Source organism: Clavelina lepadiformis, chromosome 4 (genome assembly GCF_947623445.1).
Source record: "Clavelina lepadiformis chromosome 4, kaClaLepa1.1, whole genome shotgun sequence".
In the NCBI taxonomy this organism is placed as follows: domain Eukaryota; kingdom Metazoa; phylum Chordata; class Ascidiacea; order Aplousobranchia; family Clavelinidae; genus Clavelina; species Clavelina lepadiformis.
This window is the reverse complement of record NC_135243.1, coordinates 7509078-7535412: the sequence shown is the minus strand read 5'-3', so window position 1 is coordinate 7535412 and position 26335 is coordinate 7509078. Positions and strand designations below refer to the sequence as shown.

The following is a 26335-nucleotide window of genomic DNA, read 5'->3' as shown; positions in this document are numbered from 1 at the left end:
AGTTTAACTTTTCGATACATGGCAAATCATCAAAGCGTGAGCCGCTTGTTTGGTCATAAACAGCATCGAGATATTCACTGTACAATTACTCCTAATTGTTATAATGTCGCCTTAGGACAAGAGCACAATCAAATTTAAGTTACAGGGCCGTTTATTCCCTTAGGACAGGCAGTGCTAGTAAGTTATAGCAGTAGTAGGCACAAACCTCATTACAGCATGCTCTTATTTAATAGACAATGCAGACGAGGGTCACCAAGAACCTGTTGGTAAAAATCAAAACAAAGGCACTGTTTATTCTTGGAAGTTTTCTTATTGCGGTAAAACGGCTTGAATGATTGAAGTTTACACATTAAAAAGATATGGCAGCTTTCATTACGTTTTTTAAGGCCAATATAATTCGGCGATTTCATTTTATGGTCGCATTCACTCATTTAGAAACTATAGCTTCGACATAATTGAAATGTTTTGGTAAACACGACAGTAGAAATTTATGGACGACCGTTGATATTTGTTTGCAAAGAGCGTTTAAAAGCGCAGTAGCCGTGAAAGGTCAGTTTACCTCGTTTTTGAAGCGATTTTAGTGGCCAGTCAGAGCAGGAAGCCGACAGCAACGTGATATTTCTGCTTTTTGCTGACAGATAAGCTTTTTCACTGTTTTGCTTGCTTGTGCTAAAGTTTACTTCGAATGAATTCATATTTTGTTTTGTGTCCTGATGGTTGCTGAAATGCATACGTTGGTATTTATGATCACTTAGTAGAAACGACCCATTTGCACTATCGCCTCTTTGACGTTTACTAAGTGTTAAAACGGTGTAGCCTGTAACAAACATACTACAGATTGATTGGTAAGAGTTGAAGATTTGTCTTTAGCAGTATTAGTTGTAGTAAGCATCTTGCCATGGCATTAATTGAACCATGAACAGTCCGTATTTATCAGATGTGCGTATAAGCTTGATTATTTGTAGTTGCTATGCTGCCATACGTTTTGAATAGTATGCAGTTTAGGATTGCCTTAAGGTCTAGTTTAATACAAATAACACATTTGTTGAAAACGATAGCTTTTATATTTATTGTAACGATTTCATCGGTAGGCTATTCCTTGTATTAGTCTCAAATAAAGCGTATAGCTTAACTGGCTTTATACTTTTTGTGGCTTTCACGTTTTTACTGCAAATTAAACAGTTTTTTAAGTCTTCGGAATGTGACAAACAAGGAAGTGGATATTTCCTGCTGTGAACGCAGTACGTGGTCCAATCTAACGCCCACAACAAACAAAGTGCGCTTTTAGCCACCGTAACATGTATTTGCAGACAGCTGTTTATCACTGATGTTGTAGATATTTTCGGAACCTTTCAGAACACTTCTTTCTAATGTAGAGTTCAATCTTTCAATACATTTACAGTCTCCCGAACGGCATTGTTGTCTCCAACTTTACACGGTTCATCTTGTTTTACCAGGGTTTGGTGAAGCTTTAGTTAGGGTCAAATGTAGCGCATTTTGTGCGCAAACAATTACTTCTGAACCCTGCTGAAAACATAAAACCTATACATAAGATACAAGATGAAGACGGTCCTTGAAGGATATGTTGGCATTGATACATTGACCGAACAAATTCGAAAGAAGGCATTACGGCAAGGGTTTGAGTTCAACGTTATGGTTGTTGGTAAGTTTTTGGCTGTTGGATATTATACTGTACTTCACACTGGTTAGAACTGATGTACATCACGCGCGTCGTTGAAAGACGGTGATAATTACAAAGCAATTCTGTATGTATAAATTGCAAGCTAGCTGCCGCAATACTTTGCGGTGGTCGCAACGAGAAAAATTGCGATTACAGCAATTAATTTGTGGAGGTGAGGTTTTGTAAGCAGCGCTTGAGCACGCGTATGGTTAATACTGCAATTCATATCTCGCCAGCTTGAACGAAATTGTTTTTTGCATGCACCAAGGAAACAAAATTCGAAAACTTTATGAGTAACTGCACACCTTGCAAGCCGCCTAAGAAACTTTGTTCATTTACACCACTTTCAAGGCAAAACGGTTGAGTGCTTTCTGATATGGTTTTCGTTGTATCTCCGTTAATTTGTGGTGTGCCGTTAAAGCTTAGGTCAACAACACTGGGAAACAAGTGGACCTTTAACTGCGCTGAAATGAAAAGTTTGGTTTTAAAATGGTTCCACGCGAAAGCTAAGCCGAAAATTGCTCTCGAACGTACATGGCATGCAGAGCTGTGCTAGTCACACCCTTTTATTGGCCGATTTGTCTCTTTTCCACTTCCACTTGTTCCATTTTGTGTTCTTATATCAGTCATTGCAAAAGTTTGCAAGCGTTTTGTTTACGTATCGTGGTCAAATTTTTAAATGTAAATTGGTGATTTTTGGTAAGAGTAGGCTTTTTGTAGCAGTTGCTCCTGGAACGGTTGCTCATGTTAAAGCAAAACAAGTTCCAGATTTAGCGACTTTCAGGGCTTAAGAACAATATTACCTCTATGCTCGTACTTATGTCACTTTGCTGTTATTAAAAGTCATTTTATCATAAAGTGGTTACTTTCTCAAGGACTACTTTCGCAAAAGACATAAAACACATTATTGAGGGATAATGTTTCCAAAGGGTGGAGAATATTAAGCCGTTATGAAAACAACACTTCTAGTTATTGGCAATATTTGTTATGGTTGTTACGCTTAAGGGGTTGTGTGTTTAGGAAGGCTTGGGAGCAATAGACTGTTGAGAAAACTCTGCCAAACGCGTTTGCTCGGAATTCTCACGCACCAGCGTCCCATAACTTTCTTAAAACAGCTTCAAAATCTTATAATTTAGCTGCCTGTGCAAATCTGAATATTATTTTTTACCACAGAGCGGCGCTTTCATGTTTCTCGTTTATCTGGAGTATTTATGTCTAAAGCAAATGCCTTAATGGCCTAACGTGACATCACTATTTTCAAAAGGGCCGCACAATGAATACGAAATCATGTGAAACAAAATTTTTCAGGGAATATATCGATAAATTCAAGCATTTTTTAGTTTGAACAACACTTTGTTCTCATCAGTAGTATCAATTACCACAAACAGTTCCGCAAGTCGTTGCATTCGGTCCGTTTTAGTCAATTTCTAACGTTATTTTCGCTTATCAAAATACTAATTATTATACTAACTACTTAACGTACTTGACAATGATAACCACTGACTGAGCCACGGGTTGGACATATCTTAGCTGATCTAGCTAAAGCTTGGTGAAACAATGAACAATCCGAAAATTACCATTTCTGCATAAAAAAGCTGTGTTAACCAAGAAAACGTCATGTGTTGACAATGAAAACAGACGTGGTGTAAGACCACACTCACTGGTAACAGAGGTGTCGTAAATGTCACTTAAAATATTCTACAAATGCTTCACTTATCTAGAAGCTTTTTAATAAGTTTCTTCAGTCATTGTACACTGTTTCCCATTCGGCGTGTACACAATAGCTATAGTTTTAAGTATTGTTTACCGAACAAATCCGGTTATTTCTAATCGGATCTTTGCGCTCGATTAACCAAAATAAAGCAATGTCAACTAACAACTCTATGAGATAAAGATCGCTGTACGTTCGAAATCAATGGAATTGATCCTTGCGTGATATGGTGTAGTCTTACATTAATTGGATAAATCCTGTACATCTCTATTGTACAGGAAGCGATAAGTATGTAGATCTGGTTTTGTTAGCCCTGCTTGATCCCAAGAAGAGAATGCGCATTAATAGTAGTAATACTACTACGTAGTAATAGTATTGCAGAAAATAACGACCGCTCAAGCCTACAAATGAAAATTACCAACTGTATAAGAATGTTATTTTAAGATTTAGATAAATGTCTAGATAACGTAATCGGCCAGGCTCCTAGCATGTGTGGTCACAATACGAAGCGGTGCTTACGAACGTACGTGTGACGTTACCGAAAGTATACAATAGCAGTTATAGAGGTGAAGTACACCCTTCGTGAGTAAATTAGTCCGCTCTTCTGCGATGCACGCTGATAGGTATACCGTACTTACTGGAGCGGAAACGGGCCACAGAAATAGGCCTACGGTTCCCTGAAAGGTGAACTTGGATTTGGCCAATGAAGTCTCGATATTGTTTGGCAAATCCCTGTTATATTCACAGCACGCTAGCAAAGCGCAATGACATTTGTGGTTTTGACAACAAATAAAGGTTGGATAAAGAATAGTATTGGAAATGGCAGTGACGCCTCGTGTGTAACAGTGCGTCGTACACGACGGTTCATCATTGGCATTGCTAGAATAAAAAGTTTTGCAACCTACTGTATGTTTTCTAACACAAAATAATCGCGCGTGCCAAACATTCGTGAGGAGAAAAGCATGAAATTTAACCAAAATTGCGGTTAACACTCAATGAAGTTGTTGAAATATCTGTTTTCCCTTCAACAGGTGGAGCTGGGCTTGGGAAATCCACGATGGTTAACACAATATTTAAATCAAAAGTAAGCCGTCGTTCATGTCAACCGGATGAAGAATACAATACCCCGAAAACAGTGGAAATCAAATCAATAAGTCATGGTAAGTTTGGTCAGTGTTTACATACATTTGGGAAAGTTGCGTTCGTATATTTCCATTAAAGGCATCATTTGGTCAAAATCAAATATCAACTTTCACTCGTAATTAATAGAAAAACTGAAGGATATCGTTGAACATATTGTTTTCCAATACGGATTTTTGCTATACTCTGTCTGACATAACTTGGGTATTAGTTTGGATAAATTTCTTATGTTGCTGAAATGTGTCAATTCCATAAGCAATGTATAGTACTTCGTATTAATAGAGACCTTTTGCAGTAATAATTCTTACACAAGAATACTTTTTTATAGTCATTGAAGAAAAGGGTATTCGTCTTAAGCTCACTATCACAGACACACCAGGTTTCGGCGATCACGTGAACAACAGTAAATGGTAAGCTCAATTTCTTCTACTTGTACTTGGCTTGTGACAGTCACAATTGTAGGCAGTGTTTCTCCATTTTTTATTTGCCACGGAAATGTTTTATTGATAAAATATATGATCGTACCTGCTACACAAATTAGCTATAAGTAATTTGTTTAAAAGACCATAACTTGCAATTTAACTCGACTCAGCTGGCAGCCTATTATACGTTACATCAACGACCAATACGAAAAATACCTCAACGAAGAAATATCAATCAGACGACGGAAAAGAATCCCCGACACAAGAGTTCACTGCTGCATATACTTCATTGCACCGTCAGGACACTCGTGAGTGAAAATATTTATGAAGTCGCTTAAAAAAGTGCGATGGATAATGAGGTATTTTCTTCAACTGTTGGCCCCGGTCTACACAGATCGAGCACGTCGTCGTCTTTTCCGTTTTTTTTTCTTTTATCCATTTGCTATGTTTTTTAATCCGGGGAAGGAAGTGGGCCTGACTTTAATGAACAAATGTAAACTATGTTGGTGTGTTCCCTCGATGTAGACCCGGCACTCTTGCCGTGCAAAATAGTCTCGTCTCGTACGTGATCAGCAGCGATATGTCATTATAATGTCGAGCTTCGCTGACTGGTGTAAGGTTTTGCACTGTGAGTTGGCATTCATTTACTTACACTTTGTTTGACATTATTTCAAATACAAACGAAATCAAGCTGTTTTGATTTGGTCGACATTTTGCAAAATCAGACGTAGTTGTCCTCTTTGCGGCAAGTAAAAACATCCATGTGTTCTCCGAAATATTAGTTTGAAAGTAGATGCATGTAATCGTGATCCAGACTGGATACTAGCGTATAGCGAATTCAATGAGCCGAGACAAAATACCAAACCTATTCAAGTTGATGGAAATGGGAAACGTCAACATAGTTGAATTAAATGCACTTTTCCTAAGGGCAAGTATAGCTGTTTCAGTCGTGTGGTCAAAAACTTAAAACTAAAACCATAAGTAAGGTAACTTGAATTGGTACACATGAAGAAATAGTGCCTGCTGTATTAACTGACTTATTGGCGAAGCGTAAGGCGTCTGTCCATTTTCCAAGTTTTCTGATAAATATCAGTGAATTTTTACATTGTAATAAGTATTCCGCTTTGTCATTCTGTTGTTCGTAGCAGTTTTACAATAACAATAAACATACTTTTTAACAGGCTGAAAGCTGTGGACATAGAAGCCCTGAAAAAGCTTGTCCAAGTAGTGAATGTGATTCCAGTTATAGCAAAATCCGATTCGCTCACCCTAGAAGAAAGACAAGCTTTTAAAGAAAGAGTAAGTACTAAATCATGGTGTGTTAGCAATTGAGCATTGTGATCAAACCGGGTTCGAGCAATGGGGAATCATCACCGAGTGCAAAAACGTTTCTATACGTCCGAGGATAAAAATTATTATCATACTGTGCCATTGTGGAAAACCAGAAAAAATTTCGGGTTTGTGCGAGCCCGAAGCTGCATGCGATGTCACAATGCAACAAACAAAGAAACAGATTTTTGAAAGCAGAAAGGTCTTTATTGACATACTGTTTACTACACTCAAAGCCTTCACCCACTTCTTAATTGATGTAAGTTAACAACAGAAACAATTTCACAATTTTTCACGGAAAGTTTTTCACACAGATATTTTTCAAGACCATAAACTTTTGTGTGTATATAACTTATTTTCGTTTATCTTTTTAATGGAAAAAAGCAAAAAACAAAAACATTCCAGTAACACCGGTTAAACGCGTGACGTACTATGCACTAATCTTTTCAACTTAATGACGGGCCCGGTAGTAAATATTAAAAATGGAATAGTAATTAGTTTTTGATCGAAAAAATAAACGTTCGGGTAAAACCATAAGTAAAGCTCGGGTTCGAGATAACACTTAAAAATGGTGACGTTCGACACACCTCTACTGTGATCATGGCTGCACAACCTATTAAATTGCTGTAAGATAGTTTCTACTAATCCTTATGATATAACGCAAGAACATGTCATGCCCAAGTTTTTTAAACATTAGTATAACTATAGCTGCAAGCACGTCTCATTCACAAAAGACGATCGCCAACTAACACAACAAAGTAATCGACAAACTCGTAAATATTGCTTACTGGGTGTGATTTTGCATAAAAAATCCTAAACAGTTTTGTTTTATCACCAAGATTCAACAAGATTTAGCAGACAATCACATTCGTGTTTACCCGGACATGGACAATTTGGATCTGGATGAGGAAGAAATAAATAATAATGTAGAACTAATGGTGAGCTGTGATCATTATGCTCCGTACACTACCCTGACCTTTAAAATTTTGGGAGATTGTGAGGTAACACGTTTATACACAAACCACATCAAATTCATTGGAAACATATTGGAAATGTAGAATCGAATACCCTTTGCCGTGGTGGGCTCAACGGCCAGTCACCTCGTTGGATCAAAAAATGTGTTGGCAAGAAAAACAAGATGGGGTATTGTTGAGGTGGAAAACTCTTCTCATTGTGAATTTATCCACCTTCGGGATATGGTTATCAGGTAGGCCTACACTGTGCTCTGTAACGCTTTTCTGTGTTCAATTGTTCGAACTTAATTGAGGCCCTATCCTTTGCCTACATTGCATTGGATTTCTTTATAAGGTATAGGCTACCATAAGTCAGTCAGCCAACGTAATACTGATTACTGTAGCAGGAACATCAACACTGAGTGGGTAATAAAGTAATCAAGATTGCCAGGAAGCGCGATCAATTACTTCTTTTATTTCACTGCGCGAAGTCGAATACTCTGGAACTTGCGGAGGATGTAATTGAAATGTGAAACGACCTGTGTTGAGAGTTTTTTTGCGTGTTGAGGCTGTTGCTGTTGAAAATGAAATTTGCACCATTAATTAGAACTGCAGATCAAATGCGGACATTTACTTGTACCGTTGTACGCCTCTTAATTGCGGAAATAGTCTCACTCTTTCTCCTAGCACGTATTCGGAATAGATGTATAGTCGAGTTAAGATATGACAGACTGACAGCTCTACAAAAACACTTCCGCGTATTTCCAATTTTGTATAGCACCTTATTTTTAGCGCTTTTAAGTTCCTAATCCCGATTGCAACTATTTCCTTATTATTATTTCCTTATGAAACATTCCAGAATCCACATTGTTTTAACAATAATCGATTTTGTTAACAAAATTATATTTGTATGTAGGACGCATCTACAAGATCTAAAGGAAGTAACCGCACAAGTTCATTACGAGTTATACCGCCACGAGAGATTGGAAACCCTCAAGGAACTGCCACTCGATTCTGTTAGTTCAGCACCAGCGTCACCAATTGGCGTTCAAATCAACCACAAAAACACTGACCAACACAACCACACTCCAGCTAAACCATCACCGAAATCGACCCCGAAGAACATCCCCACCGCAAAAGTTCTCAATAATCAGCCACAACAAACAATTTCAGAGAGCAAAATTTAACAGGAGTGAAACTTATGAGTATAGAATTTGATTGTTCAACTTTCTGTAGGTTTCAATCAATTCGTGCTATCTGTAAGCCTATTTCTGAAAAGGCTGTCATATGAAGCGAAATTCTGTTTTAAATTTAGTGATTTCATCGGTTATTTTATCTTATATCAGATGCTGCGCATTATTCAAATTTGAATTTCAGTTCATTGATCGTCAGTAGCCTATTAATTCTCGTGCAATCTAATGCTATTTTATCAGATTATCTTAAGTCTTTTAAATAATTAACAAAAGTGGGCTACTCCGTAAATAACCACCATACACTGGCAGTTCGTTGACTGCCACAATATTTTTCCAAACCATTTAACATCAGCTTGCCACGATATAATAATAAATGCGTTATCTTGTTTTTCCAACTATTTTGTTTTATCTCACCTAACATACTAAGCAAGCACCGTGATCTTCACTGGATATTGGCTTGAAAAAAAAACAGCGAGACCTTTATCACACGCGAAATATGTAGGCATATTGGGTGAACAGAAAGCAGTTTTCAGCAACTACTTTTTGGGAATACTTTAACGCAGCCTCGTATTATTGTTAACGTTTTATTGCTTGCAAAGTCGCCCGTACTGTTGTCGTATTCCAATTTACGTCTTATTCGAGAGAGTTGCTATGTACTGTTTTTGTGTTTAATATTATTATTATTAATAACCAAGATTTATTCATAACATTTAATGTCGTTATCAGCGTTGCAACTTTCTGGTATCTTCATCCTGACAAATAAAATAACCATAAACACTGCAATTCGAACCTTGCATGCAAACTTTTGTGGTAGGCTGCTAGACGCTAATGTTTAGGATTTTATGAAATAAAAATGATTGCAACATCTAGCCTATTTTTAGTCTAAAACCAAGTGGGAAATTATTGTTGATTACACTAACAGACGAAGAGGTAACATGGGAATATAGGGGTATAGGGGATGGTAGTGTAACGCGGACCTAAGGGAGTAAAGCGGAACACCCTCTTTTAATAAACTTTCGAATCTGTGCGGATACGGCTGTGCTTAGTGAAGCATGACATAAACTATCTGCAGACGTCATTTGTCAAGATTTCCTGAAGTGGAAGACGAAAAAAATACTTTTTGAACCCTCTGATCTATTGAAAGATATGTGGCCTGTGGTAACTTAAATAATAATTGTATCTTAAGTTATGAAGTAAGTTTAGTCATACAGTAGAAGTTTGGTTGAATGCTGGAAAGAAATTTACTTGGAGCACGTACGTAAAGTTCTTTTGGGTCACAAGGAAACATCTCCAATCTCTTACATTGAGTGAGTGGATTTCTTCAACGTTATCCAATACTAAGCCTCCGCACATCAGAGGCTACATCTGCTGCTCGTGCTAGGCGCAAGGGGCTTTAAACGTGTGGGCGTCAGCAAGTTTTGTCAGAGTTCTTGTTACGTCACAATATGTTCAATGTCAACGAAACACAAATCGCAACACTCCAGACGAAGCAATCAAAGGTACTTGCGCTGAAAGGACAACAGTAAGTTGTAAGCATCTTCTACAAAAAGAAACAGTTTATGCACTGCAGTTTGCATGTCTGCTGAGGAGGTTATGTTCCGTTTTATCTTATATTTTCACGACAGCGTATGATAGAAAAATTGCTTGATGGAGTTCCCTCTTGCACTAGTTATTCTTATTCATGCCACCCCTCTGGATGGATGCAGCTTGGTAATTTTACTTCTTGGTTTAAGGCTTTTAGCACTTTTTATCAGTGCTCTAAATGCTTGCGGTGGGCACATGAAGTCTGCTGACTCTTCAGGTTGTAGTAAAGATGACAGCTTTATTTGACAACTATGTTTTTAAAATATCTTTATTGGATGCATTAATGACCTCATGTAGCCTAAATGTATAATTACTTTCATAACTACTTTGCTTATATCAAGGGTTGCCATCGGTCTGGACTCAAAAATAAGGACGAACAGGAAACAAAAGAAGAATACTACCTTAAACAGTGCACAACAGGAGAAGGCAATCAATGTTCCAAAAATGAAAAAACGAGATACTATTTGCATGTTCTCAATTTTTGTATCTCTTTGGTACAAAATGGTATAGTAAAGGTGTCAAAATGCCCAAAATACGAACCTCTGCCCTAAAAATAGGACGAAAATAAGGACGCAAGTGAAAATAAGGACATTTCTTAGAAAAAAGGACAAAAATATTTTCTAAGACACGGACCTTTAAAATAAGGACAAATCTTAGAAGTAACGACATTATGGCAACACTGCCTATATCGTTAACGGTAACTGTAAAGAAATTGATTGCGCCTAAAATATTATTATGTTTGCTGAAACCTTATAGTGGTCCATTTTACCTCATCCCACCTATGCATATGGGGTAAAGAGGGTTATTAGAGGTGTTTTTAAATGAAAAAAAAATATGCGAAAAAGTTAGCAATTAATAAAGAATCAGTTCAAAAATTAGTAAAATTGGATTGAGTTCACTATCATAACTTACAGACGATTCCGAGCATCACACATGCATGTCCATCGCCTGCTTAGCTGAGACATTGTTTGCCAAATCGTTGATGTAAGTCGGTGCTCTTCACAACCGGTTGTCGCGATATAGGCCTACTAACTTAGTGTTTTGCGAGAAGGAACCATGTGTGTCGTAATGTAATAAGTTATGAACATACTTTTTCTAATTGAGAAAACTTTTTCACCTTTTAATGGTGAAAAGAAGATCTATCTGAAGGACTGGAATCTTGTTTCTGTGGTAGTGGCGAGGGCACGAGAGCAGGACCTAAACACTCACTGTTTCGGTAATATAAACAGTCACAAATTTTGTAATGTCACACTGGAAACCCTTGCTCTGAAATTAGTGAAGCGTACCGTACCAGATTTTTTCACAGAAAGCCTAGACCTACGACAGAAAAAGTAAACTGACAGATTGGTTGCTGGTGAAACTGCAGAGCAATCAAGCTGCAGCATAAGTCTGTTACTGTTACTGTTACCACAATATTACTGAATTTTAATCCAGTTCTATCTGTAGCTGTGTTTTACAATGTGCATATTTGGATGGCAGCAATGCTCATAACCATAATAAATTGCATTTTTGGTTGCTTTTTACTTTTCTTGGCCTCAGGTAAGCTGTGACATAAGCTATACTGGTAATACTTTCTGCCATAATTAATGTTTGATCTTAGCATAAGCCTAAACTGATTGGTGTTCGAATCTATTTTGCTTTTTCTAGTTTAAACAAACGTATTATATTTTAAAAATCTTAAGAATCCTAAAGAGTAATATTGTGTAAATTAAAAAGTTATAAAAATGACCATGATATATTTATAGCCTCAACCCTGATTTGTTAGTGAATTCGGATAACTTTGTCTGCCAAAGATTTATGCCAGCTTCCAAAACAGTTACCAAAAGACAAAAACCAGCTGCCAACACCAATATTACATTAAACCAGTTAAGCCAAAATTTGCCAACTGAAAATTTATGAATGTATGTTGTAGCCTACGTGATAAGCCAAAATCCACCTGCGTACCAGGCCCCAATTGCAATTTTGGTTTTAATTCAATTCAGGTCTTGTGCGTAAAGGCCCTAAGGTCCTGCATGGCACTCATTCAATTACTTTATAGGTGTTTCTTTATAGAAGCCTGTGTTTCAAACAATGTTTGTAAATAGTTATTAGACTGTTAGAAGCTCAACTAGGAAGATTGTAGTTATCAATGAAAAATTGTGTTTACAAAGACACCAATTTTGGCGTGCAGTGTGTGCTTAGTTCTTTCTTTAATTCTTGTAAATCGGTATTTAAGCAACCAACTTTGCTTTGTTTATTATAAATTGGCATTAATGTGTAAAAGTTTGACATGCACGTTGATGAGTTTCGTGCAAGCGTGTGACACGCTTTCCACTATGGACTCAATTGAACGTTTTCGAATATGTACCTATAAGTCTAAATTCTTAACAATGGAAATCATCCACCCACTAACTTAATGCTAAATGTCTTGAATACAAGGGTTCTGGGCAGGGAATTTTTTCCTAGTTTTACATTGATTTGAACCTTACACACCCGACTTGTTGATATGTAAACAGAGTCCATAGTCAGCTTAGCATGCGACATAAAATTTGCAACTGCACATTGCATATAAGCTTATTTTCTTTGCAGTTTGAAAACAGTATAAAATACAAAACTAGAAGTACATATTGAACTGACTTACTGCTATATATATGTATGCTAGTATTTCTACATGCACAGCTTGATACAATGCAAACTTATTAATTGTGCTTTGCATGCTACGTTGATCACGTACCTTGACATCGTAATTTATTAAACCAAGTGTGTAAGATTTAAAGCATTGTAAGAAAATAGGCAACATTTTCCAATATTTTTTCTGCATTCGTGTCAAGAAATTTATATACTATTGAACTGAATGAAATTGAAATCTAAAACAAAAGTCCATATCCAGGGCACTTGTATAACTAAAATAAAAATGTTGAATTTGCTGTAAAATATTTGCTAATATTTGGAAATGGCACTTACAAAGGAATAAATAACAAAGAATTATTTTAAATTTTATTTAATGTTGTTTGAACATGCAAAGTTGAATGTTATGTACTTTTTAGAACTTCAAACCTTAGAACACTAACCTACCGGTAGTGCTGGTAGGTATCTGCTTATCTGTAACATTCTTAAACGACATTACCAACAAGGTTTAATTTCGCGAAAATGTTAGCTAATACTATTATATCCAAATGGTATTGTATCGCAATTTTTATGCTCGGACTGAGCAATGTCTTTGCACGACTTAAACTCTGATCTTTCTTCATCACTTCGGAACTTGTCTTAATGCAAGGTTCAAAGGATATTACTTTTATTTTTTAAATTATTCTTATGGTGTATTACCCAAAATTGGAACTGTTCACCAGGGCCACGAACAGGAGCAAGAGCCATTCATGCCTTGCCCAAGGACATTACCACACTAGCACTGCTCGGTATTAAACTCGGTTTACATTTTTACAAGCCAGAGACTACAACTGCTTCGCCACAGAGCTGACAGTGACAAATGTTTTGTCATACACTTTGTGATTTCCTTTCCTTGTTACAACCACTTTAAAACAATTTCAATTTTCAGCAAAGAATGTTGTTGCAAAAATTTTAAGTGTTAACTCTTTCTTCAGCATCAGAAATTTGTCCAGAAAAAGTGATTGATGGAACTTACAGCAGGGCATTTGGTTGTCCGCGATTATCTGATACCAAGGATGATGAATATTGCTGTGGTAATATAAATGATACCTTATATTGTTGCAAAAATGAAACTGCTTCAGTTCACTATCAGGAAAAACTTGCTCAAGCAAAAATACATCAGTAAGATAAAATGAAAATAATTTTATGCACATCTATTGTTGCTAGGTTTTGCATGTCAAAATTATGTCTAATACTAATCAGCAAATTTTATTACTTGTTCAAATATTAGTTCATGCTTTAACAAAATGAAAACTAGTAATAAATGCAACCTAAAGTCCTGTAGCATTGATGACAGTAATTTTGTCCAGATAAAGTGCTTTTGTGACTAGTGGCATTACAAAAACTCGGTCTTGAAGTTTTTTCCAGATCACTTCACTGCCAAACTTTGTTCTGTGTTAAAACTTTAAAAACGAAAGAATTATTTGATTACCAACTCTTTTGGACAATACAAAAATGTAAAAAATGTGTGATTTTGGGAATATAGCAATGTAAATGTACTTTTCTTAATGCTGTGCTAAAAATTATTATGAGATATAGATAAATACCTTTTCTCACCTTAATTGCCTATGTAGGCATATAGGATATTACCTACCCACACAATATGACGTAATTGTAAAACGTTTTTTTTTTAGAAACAACAATCTTGGACTAGTCTTGGTTTCTGCATATGGAGCAATTGTTTTCATGCTTTTCCTAGTTGACTGGATATCACATTTTAAAGTGTACAAGAAGCGAAAGAACGAACAGTTGCAAGACTGAAAACTAGACATATTTTATGCAACATAGAAGTGTTTTGTTGTTACCATTTACCATGGATGTGTTGTCTTAGTCAAGGCTGAAATCATTGTTGCTTTACAACCCTGGTTTTCTCCAAATTGTGTTCCTAGTCTCCAACAAAAGTGCTACATTAGTTTGCGGTTTATGTTCTTTTTTTAAATATGTAGAGCCTTGGGAGAGGTGAGAGCTGGCAGTATCATAAATTGAGGATTTAAGTCAATTGTTTTGTTTAAATAACGAGTCCATATCAGTGTTTCTCAGGCATTTTGCCTTTCCAGAACTTCAAATAAGTAAATGTTTATCTTAAAGGTGCTACGATATTCAACTATTTAATAAAAATTGTTATGATTTGCTACGCTATTTTCTGTCTACTCTATACTATCTATCTCTCTTATCAGCCTGTACCTGTAACCTTTTCTGTTATCCTCTTATTATTTTGCTTTTGCATAAAGGACTGCCTTCTTTCAAAAATGATGTAATGGTTTATGTATCGTATTTCACACAAAATGATGACAATTGAAATGATGAAATGTATCTATCTTGTATAACTATTTGTGTACCACTCCTTGCGGAATACCTAATGACATCTTGAGGAACCTTGGTAGGAAAAACTATTTCAAACTGCAGCTGTTGCCTTTGTATAATACTGGTGCAAACGTATGTTTGGCGTTTTTGTAACCCAGGGGTACTTAAAAGGTGTTTTAAACACAGACCCGTAATTCTATTTTTAAAATTTTGTGGACCCCTAGAAGGCCTACAAATTTTTCTCTTGTTTCTAAAAAAGGAGTAGGATCCAGTTAAAGAACGTCTGATATAGCTATTTGAAGTAAATCTTTCGTATCCGAACGTATATGCTTTTCATATGTTCCTGATAATCACGTGTTTGTATATTTGTAGGATTAAATTAAAGACACTATTATTGTTTTTTATGCTGCCCCAGATAAAAGTTGTTTACATCAGTTTTACTTTTTTGTATGCTACACTAAAACATGCATAAAAAATCATGATCAATTGTGAATGTCACCATTGTAGTCCAAAGTATCTGCACATGCATAAGCAGGTTATAAGCGATTTAACATTGGGAAAGAGACATAGTGGATGACTCCAAGCAATCTAATGCCAATTGAAAGTATATTTTCGTATTCTTTTCGGTAAGCGCAAAACAAAAAACACTATACAGTTCAAGACTTGGTATAAATTAGGGTAGCATAGGTTGTAAGACCCGCACAGGGCCTGCGTTTTAAGTTTGAAATAAAATTTCTAGTGCTGTCAGCCTGTCGCTTCTATCTTTTAATAAATTCGTAAAAGCAGTTTCACATAACAGCTAACTAGGCTTGTATTGCATTGTCAACCAACAGTAATCGATACTGTTATTTAGCGTTGGATTAATCATGATATGCTTTTACACAACCTGCATTGTTCTCAAGTTTAGAGAGTTTGGAATCTTGCTAGTCTTTCTGAGAAAAGAGAAACATTACTTTGTAGTGAATGTTCAAAATACACTGGCGATTGATATTAAAGAATTTTTATCAATGATTTTGCTCTTCGGAAGTTAAAAACTAAATCGGTGGCTTTGTGTTTTTTCTCAAGTGCGTATTTATGAACTAAGTTAGTTAAAAAAATTTCAGTATCTTTTTATAACAAATAGTGTTTACTGTAAATATCGGAGGGGAGCTATAACTGTTTTTACGTTTTTTTTTGCTTTTTTTACGCTACATTTCCTTGTTTGCCGCTATTTAACGGCTATAGTTTAGGAAAACCTGTAATAAAAAGCGGATTATACGGCGTTGCACAATTCTACGCTATATTATTGTAAGTCTACTTGGTGGAGAACATGAATGATCATATCAAGGCGGTTTTTGATGTGTAAAACCCGAACGTTTTGCGCTCCCCTCGTTTGAGGCAGGATGGACAAAAACGGGATCTTTTGACCCAGCTTTTAAGACATTTTGCTTCTCTTTACACAATCCTAAATAGGCAACCGGTAACGAGGCGAAAATGTGCTTGCTTTCGCGCAATGCCGCCAAACTCCACGTTACTCTGCAGTTCATAAATATTTTTTCATGAAAGTCACATCTAGCTGCCCACGTTTCGCTAAAAATGATGCTTCTTTGCTGTCCCGCGTTCCGTTAAATTGTTTGCTTAGTTATTTTACAAATTATTGAAGCAAAACAAGAACTTTGGAATTGGGCGTTTCTGAAGAAGAAACATCAAGATTATAAAACAAATTTTCGTAAAAAAGATTCAACTGACAACCTCACTTGCTGTGAATGATAGCTTTGGTAACTTCTTTGGAAATATTAACGCAACGTTGAAGAGAATAAAACAGTAGCTGATTTGTCAGTAAAGGTTGAAGAAGATCATGTGCCATTGACCAAAGCAAATGTTTTTGGACGTGACGGCAGATGGCACTGAGGAGCAATAAGTCGCAATCCTTTTCACAAGCAAATTACTTTGTTGATTGGCACAGCCAAATTTAGAGACTTCTGCTGACGAAAAGCGTGTAAACCAGATGCAATTGAAAAACAATGGTACTTATGCCACGAGTATCTCTCGATGAAAAGTTTTATTTCATATTGCGTTTTAAGTTAATTTAGCTGTTTCTTTGATTTTGTAACGCCAAATTAAACTTGTGTTAAATTTTAAAGAAGTGATTACTTACGATAGTTTATGAAAGGTGCAAAAGTTAATAATGGCATCAGGAACACAATTCCTAAAAATGAAAACTGCATAAAGCTTTTAAAGTGAAACCGGAGACAACAATGGTTTAATGGACACCTAAATCGAGAAACCTTCATGCTTGGTGTTATGGAATATGCGACAAGGACACATTGGATGGAGAACAACATTGCTCAAACTGAAGTAGAAAGACATTTCACAAGAATTACGTGGAAAATTCAAGGCATTTTGTTTTCCATTTTAGACCAGGTTATTGACTACATATGAGGTGTTTACGACCAAAAGAAATGCCCCAGCGTGGGGGCTACAACGCCCTTCGATTTTCTGGGTCAACAATAATATTATTAGAATGATGGCGCACGCTTTCCATTAGTCTCTGTGATGCAATAAAGCCGGCAAAACAGTGACCAATGGGTTTCCCTTTGCTCGAAACATGATTGATTGCAAACAACTCAGAAAAAATTAGAACTATTTCAATTTGCAACCCTCCACAAGGTCGGCAATGCTATAGCTACACATCGTGCCTATTTGACAAAGTGCCAAAACGGCAAAATAGTGTTATCTGACATTTTCAGAAAACCATTCAAAATTTTGAAAGTTAATTTTGATAGTTGACAAAATTCCTGTGCGTGCGAAGATGAGCAAAGTGGAAAAATCCTCAAATTTTGTCTTCACTTAAGTGATCAAAAATTAAGTGGTAAAAGTATTTCAAACTTTCAGGATGAAAAGTGAAGCAGATTATTATAGCAGGAGCATTATAGGCCTAAAGATTAAAACATTATATGCCCAACAAGATTAAAAGCAATTTTTGCTGTAAAAATTTGTGTATGTCTTGCGCAGAAAAGCGTTACTTTACTGCAAGTCTCATTACACCTTTTCAAGCACCAAGTTCAAGTCATTAAAATAAATTTTTCTCATGCCAATTCAATATGCCTTATGGTTCATGAAAATACCACGGTACGAGTTGTACCATGGGTCCACAAGCGACTTTTTTAATTTGATATACTCCTACCGAAGGCTATTGCGCAACTGCTTGAACCATTAGGTCGCAAAGGGTTTGGTTTTCAACTTAATAAAGTTGGCAATTTCCGCTTTGAAGCACTTCAATCTGTGATTTTACTGAATGTTTTGTATACTTTTGAAATCATTTCAAGTTGTTAGTGGAGAAAACAACCAGCAGAAAACGGTTTTCAGCAAGAAATTTGGCGTCATTCCGCTGATCCAAATAGCAATTGAAGCACTTTTTCTCTGCTTATAGCATTTTCAGGCGCTGAACAAGCAGAAACAATAGTATTGAACGTAAAGTTCAACTTCAAATCGATGGCCTTTAACATTCCAAGGTTCAGAAGTTATTTTTTTGTATTGGTTCTAATAGAATGATTCGAATCATTTTACATTTGCAATCTCATAGAATATCCCATACAAAAAAACTTGAAACACCTTTGTGATCTGATGACGAAATAAGGATGTTTTAACGGTAGGCTATTAAGTGACATTTGATAGCGTAGACACGGACCATTGAAACTTTAATTTTACGACATAGGTCCTCCACTCGACCCGTTCACTCCAAGTAAATCCTGTGCTTGATTACTTGCTCCAAGTGTGTAAAAACCGTGATGGTTGGAAGTACTAATATGTCGTTGCTAGGGATGGGCCGATACCGTGACGCGACAGTTTATCGAACCACAATTAATCGAACGACAGTTTATCGAACGACAATTAATCGAACTACAGTTGATCGAACCGACGGTTGATCGAACCGACAGTTGATCGAATCGACTGTTAAAAGAAAGACAATTTATTAAAAGAACCACAATTTATCGAAACAACTGACGATATGCACTGTTAAAAGAACGACAACTGACGAAGTGCACATTTCAATCGCATTCATTTATTTACAAGTTGTGTGCAATTGCTCGAAGATAACTGTTTATGTCAATATTCGTTGAGTCATAATTTTCGACAATGCTCTTCAGCCGTTGGTTGACAGCGTCGTAGCGCTTCTTCCGAGGTGGGCAAGCAATTCCAGCCTTCAATTGCTCAATGAAGATTTCGTTGGAACCTTGTTCCTGCTTAATTTTTTTGACCAGTCTGCGAAGCGTCGATGGGATATTGAGACAAGCTTGCTGAACGCATTGTGCCATCCTTCAATACTATTATTCGTTCGTGGAAGGTCATCTTGAACCCGGTGGAAGACATTCAAACACCGGATAGGAAATAGAGGTTGACGACGATTCCTGCGACGCAATTGTCCAATCCAAGTAGTTTCGAAATAATCAATGTATTCAGACAAGTGCTGCTCATCGACGTCGCTGAACATGGCCATGAAGTCCTCGAACCGTTGTAAAACGTCTTCAGGCGGAACGAATGCCAGTGCCTGGAAGCATTTTATGCGAAGGGCTTGCTCGGCATCTTCAGTGAACCACCGCTGCAGAGAGAGGGCCTGAATTTTCCAGAAGCTACATTGGCCAAAATTAAAAAGGCTGCTGAGAATTTCTGCCCTAGGGAAGCTGGAAGAAAGAGCATTATATGCTGCCATTTCGTTCGATAAACTGTCGTTCCATAAACTGTCGTATTACCGGTGGTTTTAATGTCTATTCGGTGACATGGAACATGACGTTTTCATGGAGGCGAATAAATCTCATTAAGGTGTATAATATGGTTTATATCATGTGGGGTTCATTGACTTACAAGTCAAAATTGTCGGATCTAGAAAGACAAGTCGGCGCACATTATACTGAAACACCTGCAACGTTACTATCCTCGGGTAAGAAAATGTAAGCTGTACGTATATTAGTATAATGTGTACTAACAGACTCGCTATTTAACCAAGCTGTTTAAGTATATTTTAGCAGAATAAGTTATGATCGGTCATATTTCTGTGCAACATATTTGTATGCTTACACTTAGTGAAAAATAGTTCTATATACGTCATAACTCATAACCCATACGCACTTTATAGGAGCAAATTAATTTAGGATGCCATAACACTTGACCCTTTCTGAGCAAATCAAGCACTTTGGAGCTTAGGAAATACACCTTTTGTGTGAACCTTAAAAGTTCGGATTTATATAAACGAAGATATACTAAATATCTAAAAAGAAAATGAACAAAGTACATTAATTTGTCCGGTCATGCGAAATATTTAAAGAACCGAAGATTACCGTACTAGCTGAAAGGGACAAGCCCATTTCAGGGGCATTACGGCGGCAATACAAGGTGGAAAACTGTCATGATGTTACCTTATCCACAACGGGTGGATACGTCGGTTATGGTTGTGTCGTTATTAATAGAGCATGAGAAAGACCAGCTATAATGGAATACTTTCTCAAAAAGTACAGCTCCCAGATATAACCAAAACATTTACCTATTAATACATGTTTAAATAAAGAGCGAATGTAAAGATAGCGGTGTTTGTCACATTGTCATACCAATATTATGACCTAAAAAGCTTTTGGTTCTGGGCGCTGCCATCAAAAACGGTTTCCTTTGAATTAAATAAAGAATTAAAAAGTTACATTCTCAAATCTTTTCATTATTTCCGCTTGCTGTTAACCTTTATTTGATCATTTTCATAACCATTATTAAACGTCATCATTCTTTCAATTTTGCCGAAACGTAATAAGTTTGCCATGCATATTTGACCAAAACCGGGAAAAGGCAAACACCCGTGACAGTAAACAGCTTTTAAACTTTCCTGCATAGGGCATTCGGGCAGTCACAGCTCGAAAGAAATGACTCCAAAGTCCAAGCAAATGGATTGGATTTCATCGCGTCATAAGGCTCAGTAAACATGTGCTTGACGTGTAGCTTGGAAGTGTTGCTAACTGAAACATTACACAACGTGTAAACGTGTAAATCTTGGTTGTACTTTGAACTAGGATTTTCGTTCGTTAAATGAAACGGGATGTGACTTTTGTTTGTAGAAGCTTAACATAAAACGTAATGTGAACATGCGTGTTTTATATTCAAAATTAAAGCAAATAGATATACAGATCTTTCAGCTTCAACAAAATTTCTCCGACACCAATTGACAAAAAAAATTAAATTAGACGTCGATAGCTGTCTGTTAAACGCCAGCAAGGAAGTCGGTTTTTTAATTGGGCAACTTAAGATTTTTCAAAGTAAAAACCTTTGTTACAAAGCGACTTCGTTCAGACGAGTAATATATTCAGAAAGCTTTTCTGAGGCAAGGCAAGGCAAGGCTTCACCGATAGCACTAACCATATTGTTGGCAATTACAGCGCACACGAAAAAATGTTGAATTTCAAAGCCTGACGAAGATTCTGGGTAGCTCGCCTCAGTTCGAAGACCAGCGGGCCCAGGTCACATGGAATTTGGAATGGTTTACTGAAATTTATCGATGACCATTATTCCACAGAAAGTTTTGCTCTCTAGATGTTATTGATGAGTATTGTCGATATGATTTCTGCAATTAAGTTTAAACTAGTAATTTGTTTAATTGCCATTTTGATGGTGAAGGATGCCCGTAGCACAAGGGTTCCGCAAGTAATTCTAGAAAACACAGCTGACCAAAGCGAACTTAATCTTTCATTTGATCAAAGCAATGACATGTCAAATGAAAATCAAATTGCAAGGGAAATCGTAAGCCACGTTTACCTGCGTCACAATCCGCAACAACTAGCCCAGGCAAGAATTGACAAACGGCCGCAAGTGGAGCCTGCGGGAGCGGGCCAACCCCAACAAACTGTACAAGCAAGTCAAATTGCGATTTCAGCATTGAGAGAAGACGACGCTGAGGAAGCTCCTGTTCTGCGACATGAGAATAGCGAAGGTTGCGGGAGACACGGAAAATCCTGCTCCATTAGAGAAGAATCACGTCTTTTGCGAATAGAAATGGTAAAAAAGAACATCTTGGAACGGTTATCTTTGGAAGGACCGCCCAACATCACAGGACGCTTGCTTCCGCCGAACGCGCCTCCGATCAAAGCTATGATGCGACGTTATGGGCTGGAGGAAGTGAAACAGGCAAAGTTAGAAGAGTACTTGAGTGAGCAAATAGCCAAGAAAGAAATGATTGGAGTTGCTAAAAAACGTAAGTAAATTTCGTCGTTTTCGTAAAAAATTTGGTTTGTGAAACAACGGACGCAAGCTTTGCAGTATAGTATTTCGAGAATGCGTTTGCTGCTACAGATTATGGTATTCTAGTATCACATATCGTTACCATCTACAACATAACCGAAACAAAACAAAAGAATGTAAAAAATGAATTAAACGTTTCCGTATAGTTTGGATTTTGAACAAAACTCTTGCATACTACAAACTCAAAATTTGAAAAAACGACAACAAGAACACCAAATTGCAATATTTTTTCATTAAAATTAAAATTTTCCGCTTATTTTATTTTGTCCATAAAAGTGAATTTATAATTTGTTTCTCGAAGACGCTCTTGCATAAACAAATTAAAAGTAACACAAATAAAATTAGCGTAAGTAAATTGGTACCGTATCGATGTCTCAGCTGTTGCTACCGACGTCTGAATATTCTGACCAAAAACGACACACAAAGCACAGTGCGGTGAGAAACCATTTATACTTTCGCTAAATATTACTTGCTACCAATCCCTGTATGCCATTCGTTTTGCTTTCAATTGAGGTTTTTTGTTAGTATGTCGCTTTTTATAACTAGCAATACTGCAAGTTAGCAATTATTTCCCCATCGTATTGGTTAAAGCAAAACAACATTGTAAGCTTGAAAAAACTCTTCCAGCCTTTAGTGCGGTCAAAAATAAATTAAACTCCAGAGAAATAATAATATGCACTTGAAACGTTTATAGTCAATCAACGCAGCTGTGTCCTACAATTCTATGACGGTGTTGATAATTGGGAACAAAAACTGATAATGGAATTCCGACGAAGCCGCACCTGCAATTTGTGATGCATATAGGGTCGTCATACAGCAATGGTGTCACCCAATGACGTTTTCTTGAACCAAGTTTACAGTATCGTAAAGCACGCTCGATCACGTTTACATTACATCTTGCTACTGTTTTTTGGGTATGGCATTACTAAAATAGCTCTCAGCCGAAAAACGTTAAAAACAAATTTCTCTGCGTCATCCACAACTGTTAATGAAGCAATCGTGGTACTTCGTCACCAACACAACTAGACACTTTCGTTTAAGAAACCTGATTATTCTCTGCACAGCCTTAAAACAAAAATAGCATCAAATCATTAACCAGTTTTACCGAAAATATCAAATGAAAAATATGATTGACATTCCGTACCTATAACGAATACAGGGTCTAATAAGCAGATTTTCATTAAGTAGGAGAAGTAATTGTTGTTAACTGTTTTTACATCACAGCAAACTTTAACGCCAGGTATAAACCGGACAATTGGTTTTACTTCAATTTCACCGAAGAAGAGCGCACTTTTGACGTTCACTCTGCCTATATCTGGGTGTACATCCGACCCCGCAATTCGAGTATTACCTTTGCTAAGATCGAATTTTACCGATACCTTCCTGAACCCGACACCCTTGAAGTATTCCCGCACCGTTTCCGGCGCCAATTGATATGGTTCCATAACAAAACAGCCGGGTTCTGGCACAAAGTAAATCTTACGGCACAAGTGCGACACTGGATGCGTTTTCCAAGCCAGAATTATGGCATAAAAGTGATGTCAAAAGGAATTCCGAATCTCATCGCGACTGGAAGGATACAAAAAGGATATGTAAGTATTTTTTATTCTTTTCTGTGGTGCATGGTGGGCATTATACGCAATTTTATTATGCAGAGCTATATACGCTAAACGTAATTAGGACAAATTTGATACCATTAAAAGGGATATAAGAAAACGAAAAAATTTAACATCGAAATCTCTGAAAAGCAGGTGAACTTATTAAACCCCATAGTAGTTTGACGTGTATTCCAATTTGAGAATAGCATGTAAATCGATATGTTATACTTTTGCTATATTCTATAATCTATACCGTTTCTTTTGCATATTATTTTTCAGTTACAACAGTAAGGTTTAGCTTTCGCTAAATTAAGCTGTTATTACATAGTTATGAATTTAACCGTGTAACCACACCTATGGGTCACTGTACGCAACAAATAATAACTAATGAATAAATGGGTAATGACTAAAGCAGTAGGTAGTTTTGACCATTTCTTATAGTCAGTCAAGCACGCTTCTCTCTAATTGGATAGGTGAGGCATGCATGCGGCAATTACCACCGGCGCAAGACAGGAAACTCCTTTTTGCTTTGACACTGGCTATCGGGAATATGATAGTCTCATTTAACTTACAACTGATGCCATTTAATCACTCAAATGAATCAATTTCTATACATGTTCAAATCATAAATACTTTACAAACCACGACGGAAGTCATCTATTTTATGTATTTTAAAAACGCTATACCAGGAAAATTATTGTGGGTCAAACCAACTTCCACAATCTTATATTTTACAATAACCTTTTTTCTTTTAAACCGATTAAAATATTTTTCGCCGCAATATCGTCGTTGGTCGACCGCAGGTTTCCAAGAACCGAAAGAGGCGTTTGAAGTCCTGGCTTGGAGCATTAAATCAGTCAAATAACAGACCACTGTAATTTTCTTTGCTTAAAAGCAAATTTTTGTTTAGTTTTAAAGGACGAGTAGGAAAAGCATATCTTAAAAGAAAATCTTCATTTGAAGCATACAGCACCACCTTGCAAATTTTAAGCGCAAAGCTTCTTTTGACTCTTTTCGTTATTTTTGAACGGAATTCGTCAACGTGTTATATGAAAGTTAAAGACAAACATTTTTGTTTTCAGAAACCATTTTTGGAAGCAACTTTGGTGGTTGGCCAAAGACGAAAACAACTTAACCCGGATGAGGCCGAGAGATGCGAACGTGAGGCAGAGGAAAACAATCACTGCTGCATATACGACTTGGAGATTAATTTTGAAAAAATTGGCTGGGATTGGATCATATACCCAACTTCTTACAACGCTAGATACTGTGCGGGCGAATGCAATCTTCTGCAAACGAACAACATGCGTGACAGTCTGGTTCGATACGCTGAAATTGGCGGCCCAAAACATATGAAGAACTGTTGTGTACCAAAAGAACTTTCCTATTTCAGTATGCTTTATTACGACACAAATGCAAATATTGTTTATAGTAAAATCCCCAGTCCCACTAATAGCCTTGATTGCCATAAGTAGTATATTGTTGCCACCCTAGGAATCCTATCGCCATTTACCGCCATTTTTTACCGCCATTACCGCCATGTCATTAAACAAGTGACGTCATAGTTTTCGTTCCATAGCGCCACCACGCGTAAAGAAAAAGGAAAGAAAGTGAGAATTTACAGTCATAGTTTTTTGTTCCATAAAATTCCAACATCCAAAATATTATTCAGATATTTATCGATATTTGCATATTTTTGTATATTGTTGCCACCCTAGGAATCCTACCGTCATTTACCGCCATTTACGGCCATTTACCGCCATTTTTACCGCCATATTTTACCGCCATGTCATTAAACAGGTGACGTCATAGTTTTCGTTCCATATCGCCACCACGTGTAAAGAGAAAGGAAAGAAAAGTGAGAATTTACAATCATAGATTTTTGTTCCATAAAATTCCAACATCCAAAATATTATTCAGATATTTATCGATATTTGCATATTTTTGTATAGTGTTGCCACCCTAGGAATCCTACCGTCATTTACCGCCATTTACGGCCATTTACCGCCATTTTTACCGCCATATTTTACCGCCATGTCATTAAACAGGTGATGTCATAGTTTTCGTTCCATATCGCCACCACGTGTAAAGAAAAAGGAAAGAAAGTGAGAATTTACAATCATAGATTTTTGTTCCATAAAATTCCAACATCCAAAATATTATTCAGATATTTATCGATATTTGCATATTTTTGTATAGTGTTGCCACTCTAGGACTCCCACCGCCATTTACCGCCATACCACCGAGTGATAATTAGGTCATACCCGTTTAAACAAGTGATGTCATAGTTTTCATTCCATAGCGCCACCACGGGTGAGGTATATGTACAAGAAAAGTGAGAATGTAAAAGTGACGTCATAGCTTTCATTCCATAGTGCGCGCGGTAAATCTGTTATAGGTTTCTAGAGGAAGGGTGAAAAAAGAAAATAACATGTTGGGTTTTGTGGATATTGCCTTGGGTTTTGTGGATATTGGACATAAAAGAAATGAATGAATGTGTCAGTTACGTCATTGTTT

The 26335-nt window shown here is 36.8% G+C and overlaps 3 protein-coding genes across 3 annotated transcripts; all 3 read left to right on the top strand.

The window, feature by feature from the left end:
* The first annotated feature begins 1442 nt into the window (after positions 1-1442).
* On the top strand, positions 1443-9212 carry LOC143452059 (neuronal-specific septin-3-like). Its single transcript, XM_076952887.1, has 8 exons — positions 1443-1663; positions 4424-4552; positions 4861-4942; positions 5125-5262; positions 6136-6253; positions 7123-7221; positions 7342-7490; positions 8153-9212. The coding sequence occupies exons 1-8, from the start codon at positions 1561-1563 to the stop codon at positions 8421-8423; spliced, it is 1089 nt and encodes a 362-aa protein (XP_076809002.1). The 5' UTR covers positions 1443-1560; the 3' UTR covers positions 8424-9212.
* Positions 9213-11324: 2112 nt separating this feature from the next.
* LOC143452514 (protein shisa-like-1a) lies at positions 11325-15461 on the top strand. The gene is made up of 3 exons (XM_076953518.1): positions 11325-11552; positions 13595-13781; positions 14294-15461. The coding sequence occupies exons 1-3, from the start codon at positions 11486-11488 to the stop codon at positions 14418-14420; spliced, it is 381 nt and encodes a 126-aa protein (XP_076809633.1). The 5' UTR covers positions 11325-11485; the 3' UTR covers positions 14421-15461.
* A 5960-nt stretch (positions 15462-21421) lies between these two features.
* LOC143451542 (growth/differentiation factor 8-like) lies at positions 21422-25877 on the top strand. Its single transcript, XM_076952168.1, has 3 exons — positions 21422-22173; positions 23445-23812; positions 24901-25877. Exons 1-3 carry the CDS (start codon positions 21516-21518, stop codon positions 25291-25293), a joined length of 1419 nt encoding a protein of 472 aa, XP_076808283.1. The 5' UTR covers positions 21422-21515; the 3' UTR covers positions 25294-25877.
* Positions 25878-26335: the final 458 nt, after the last annotated feature.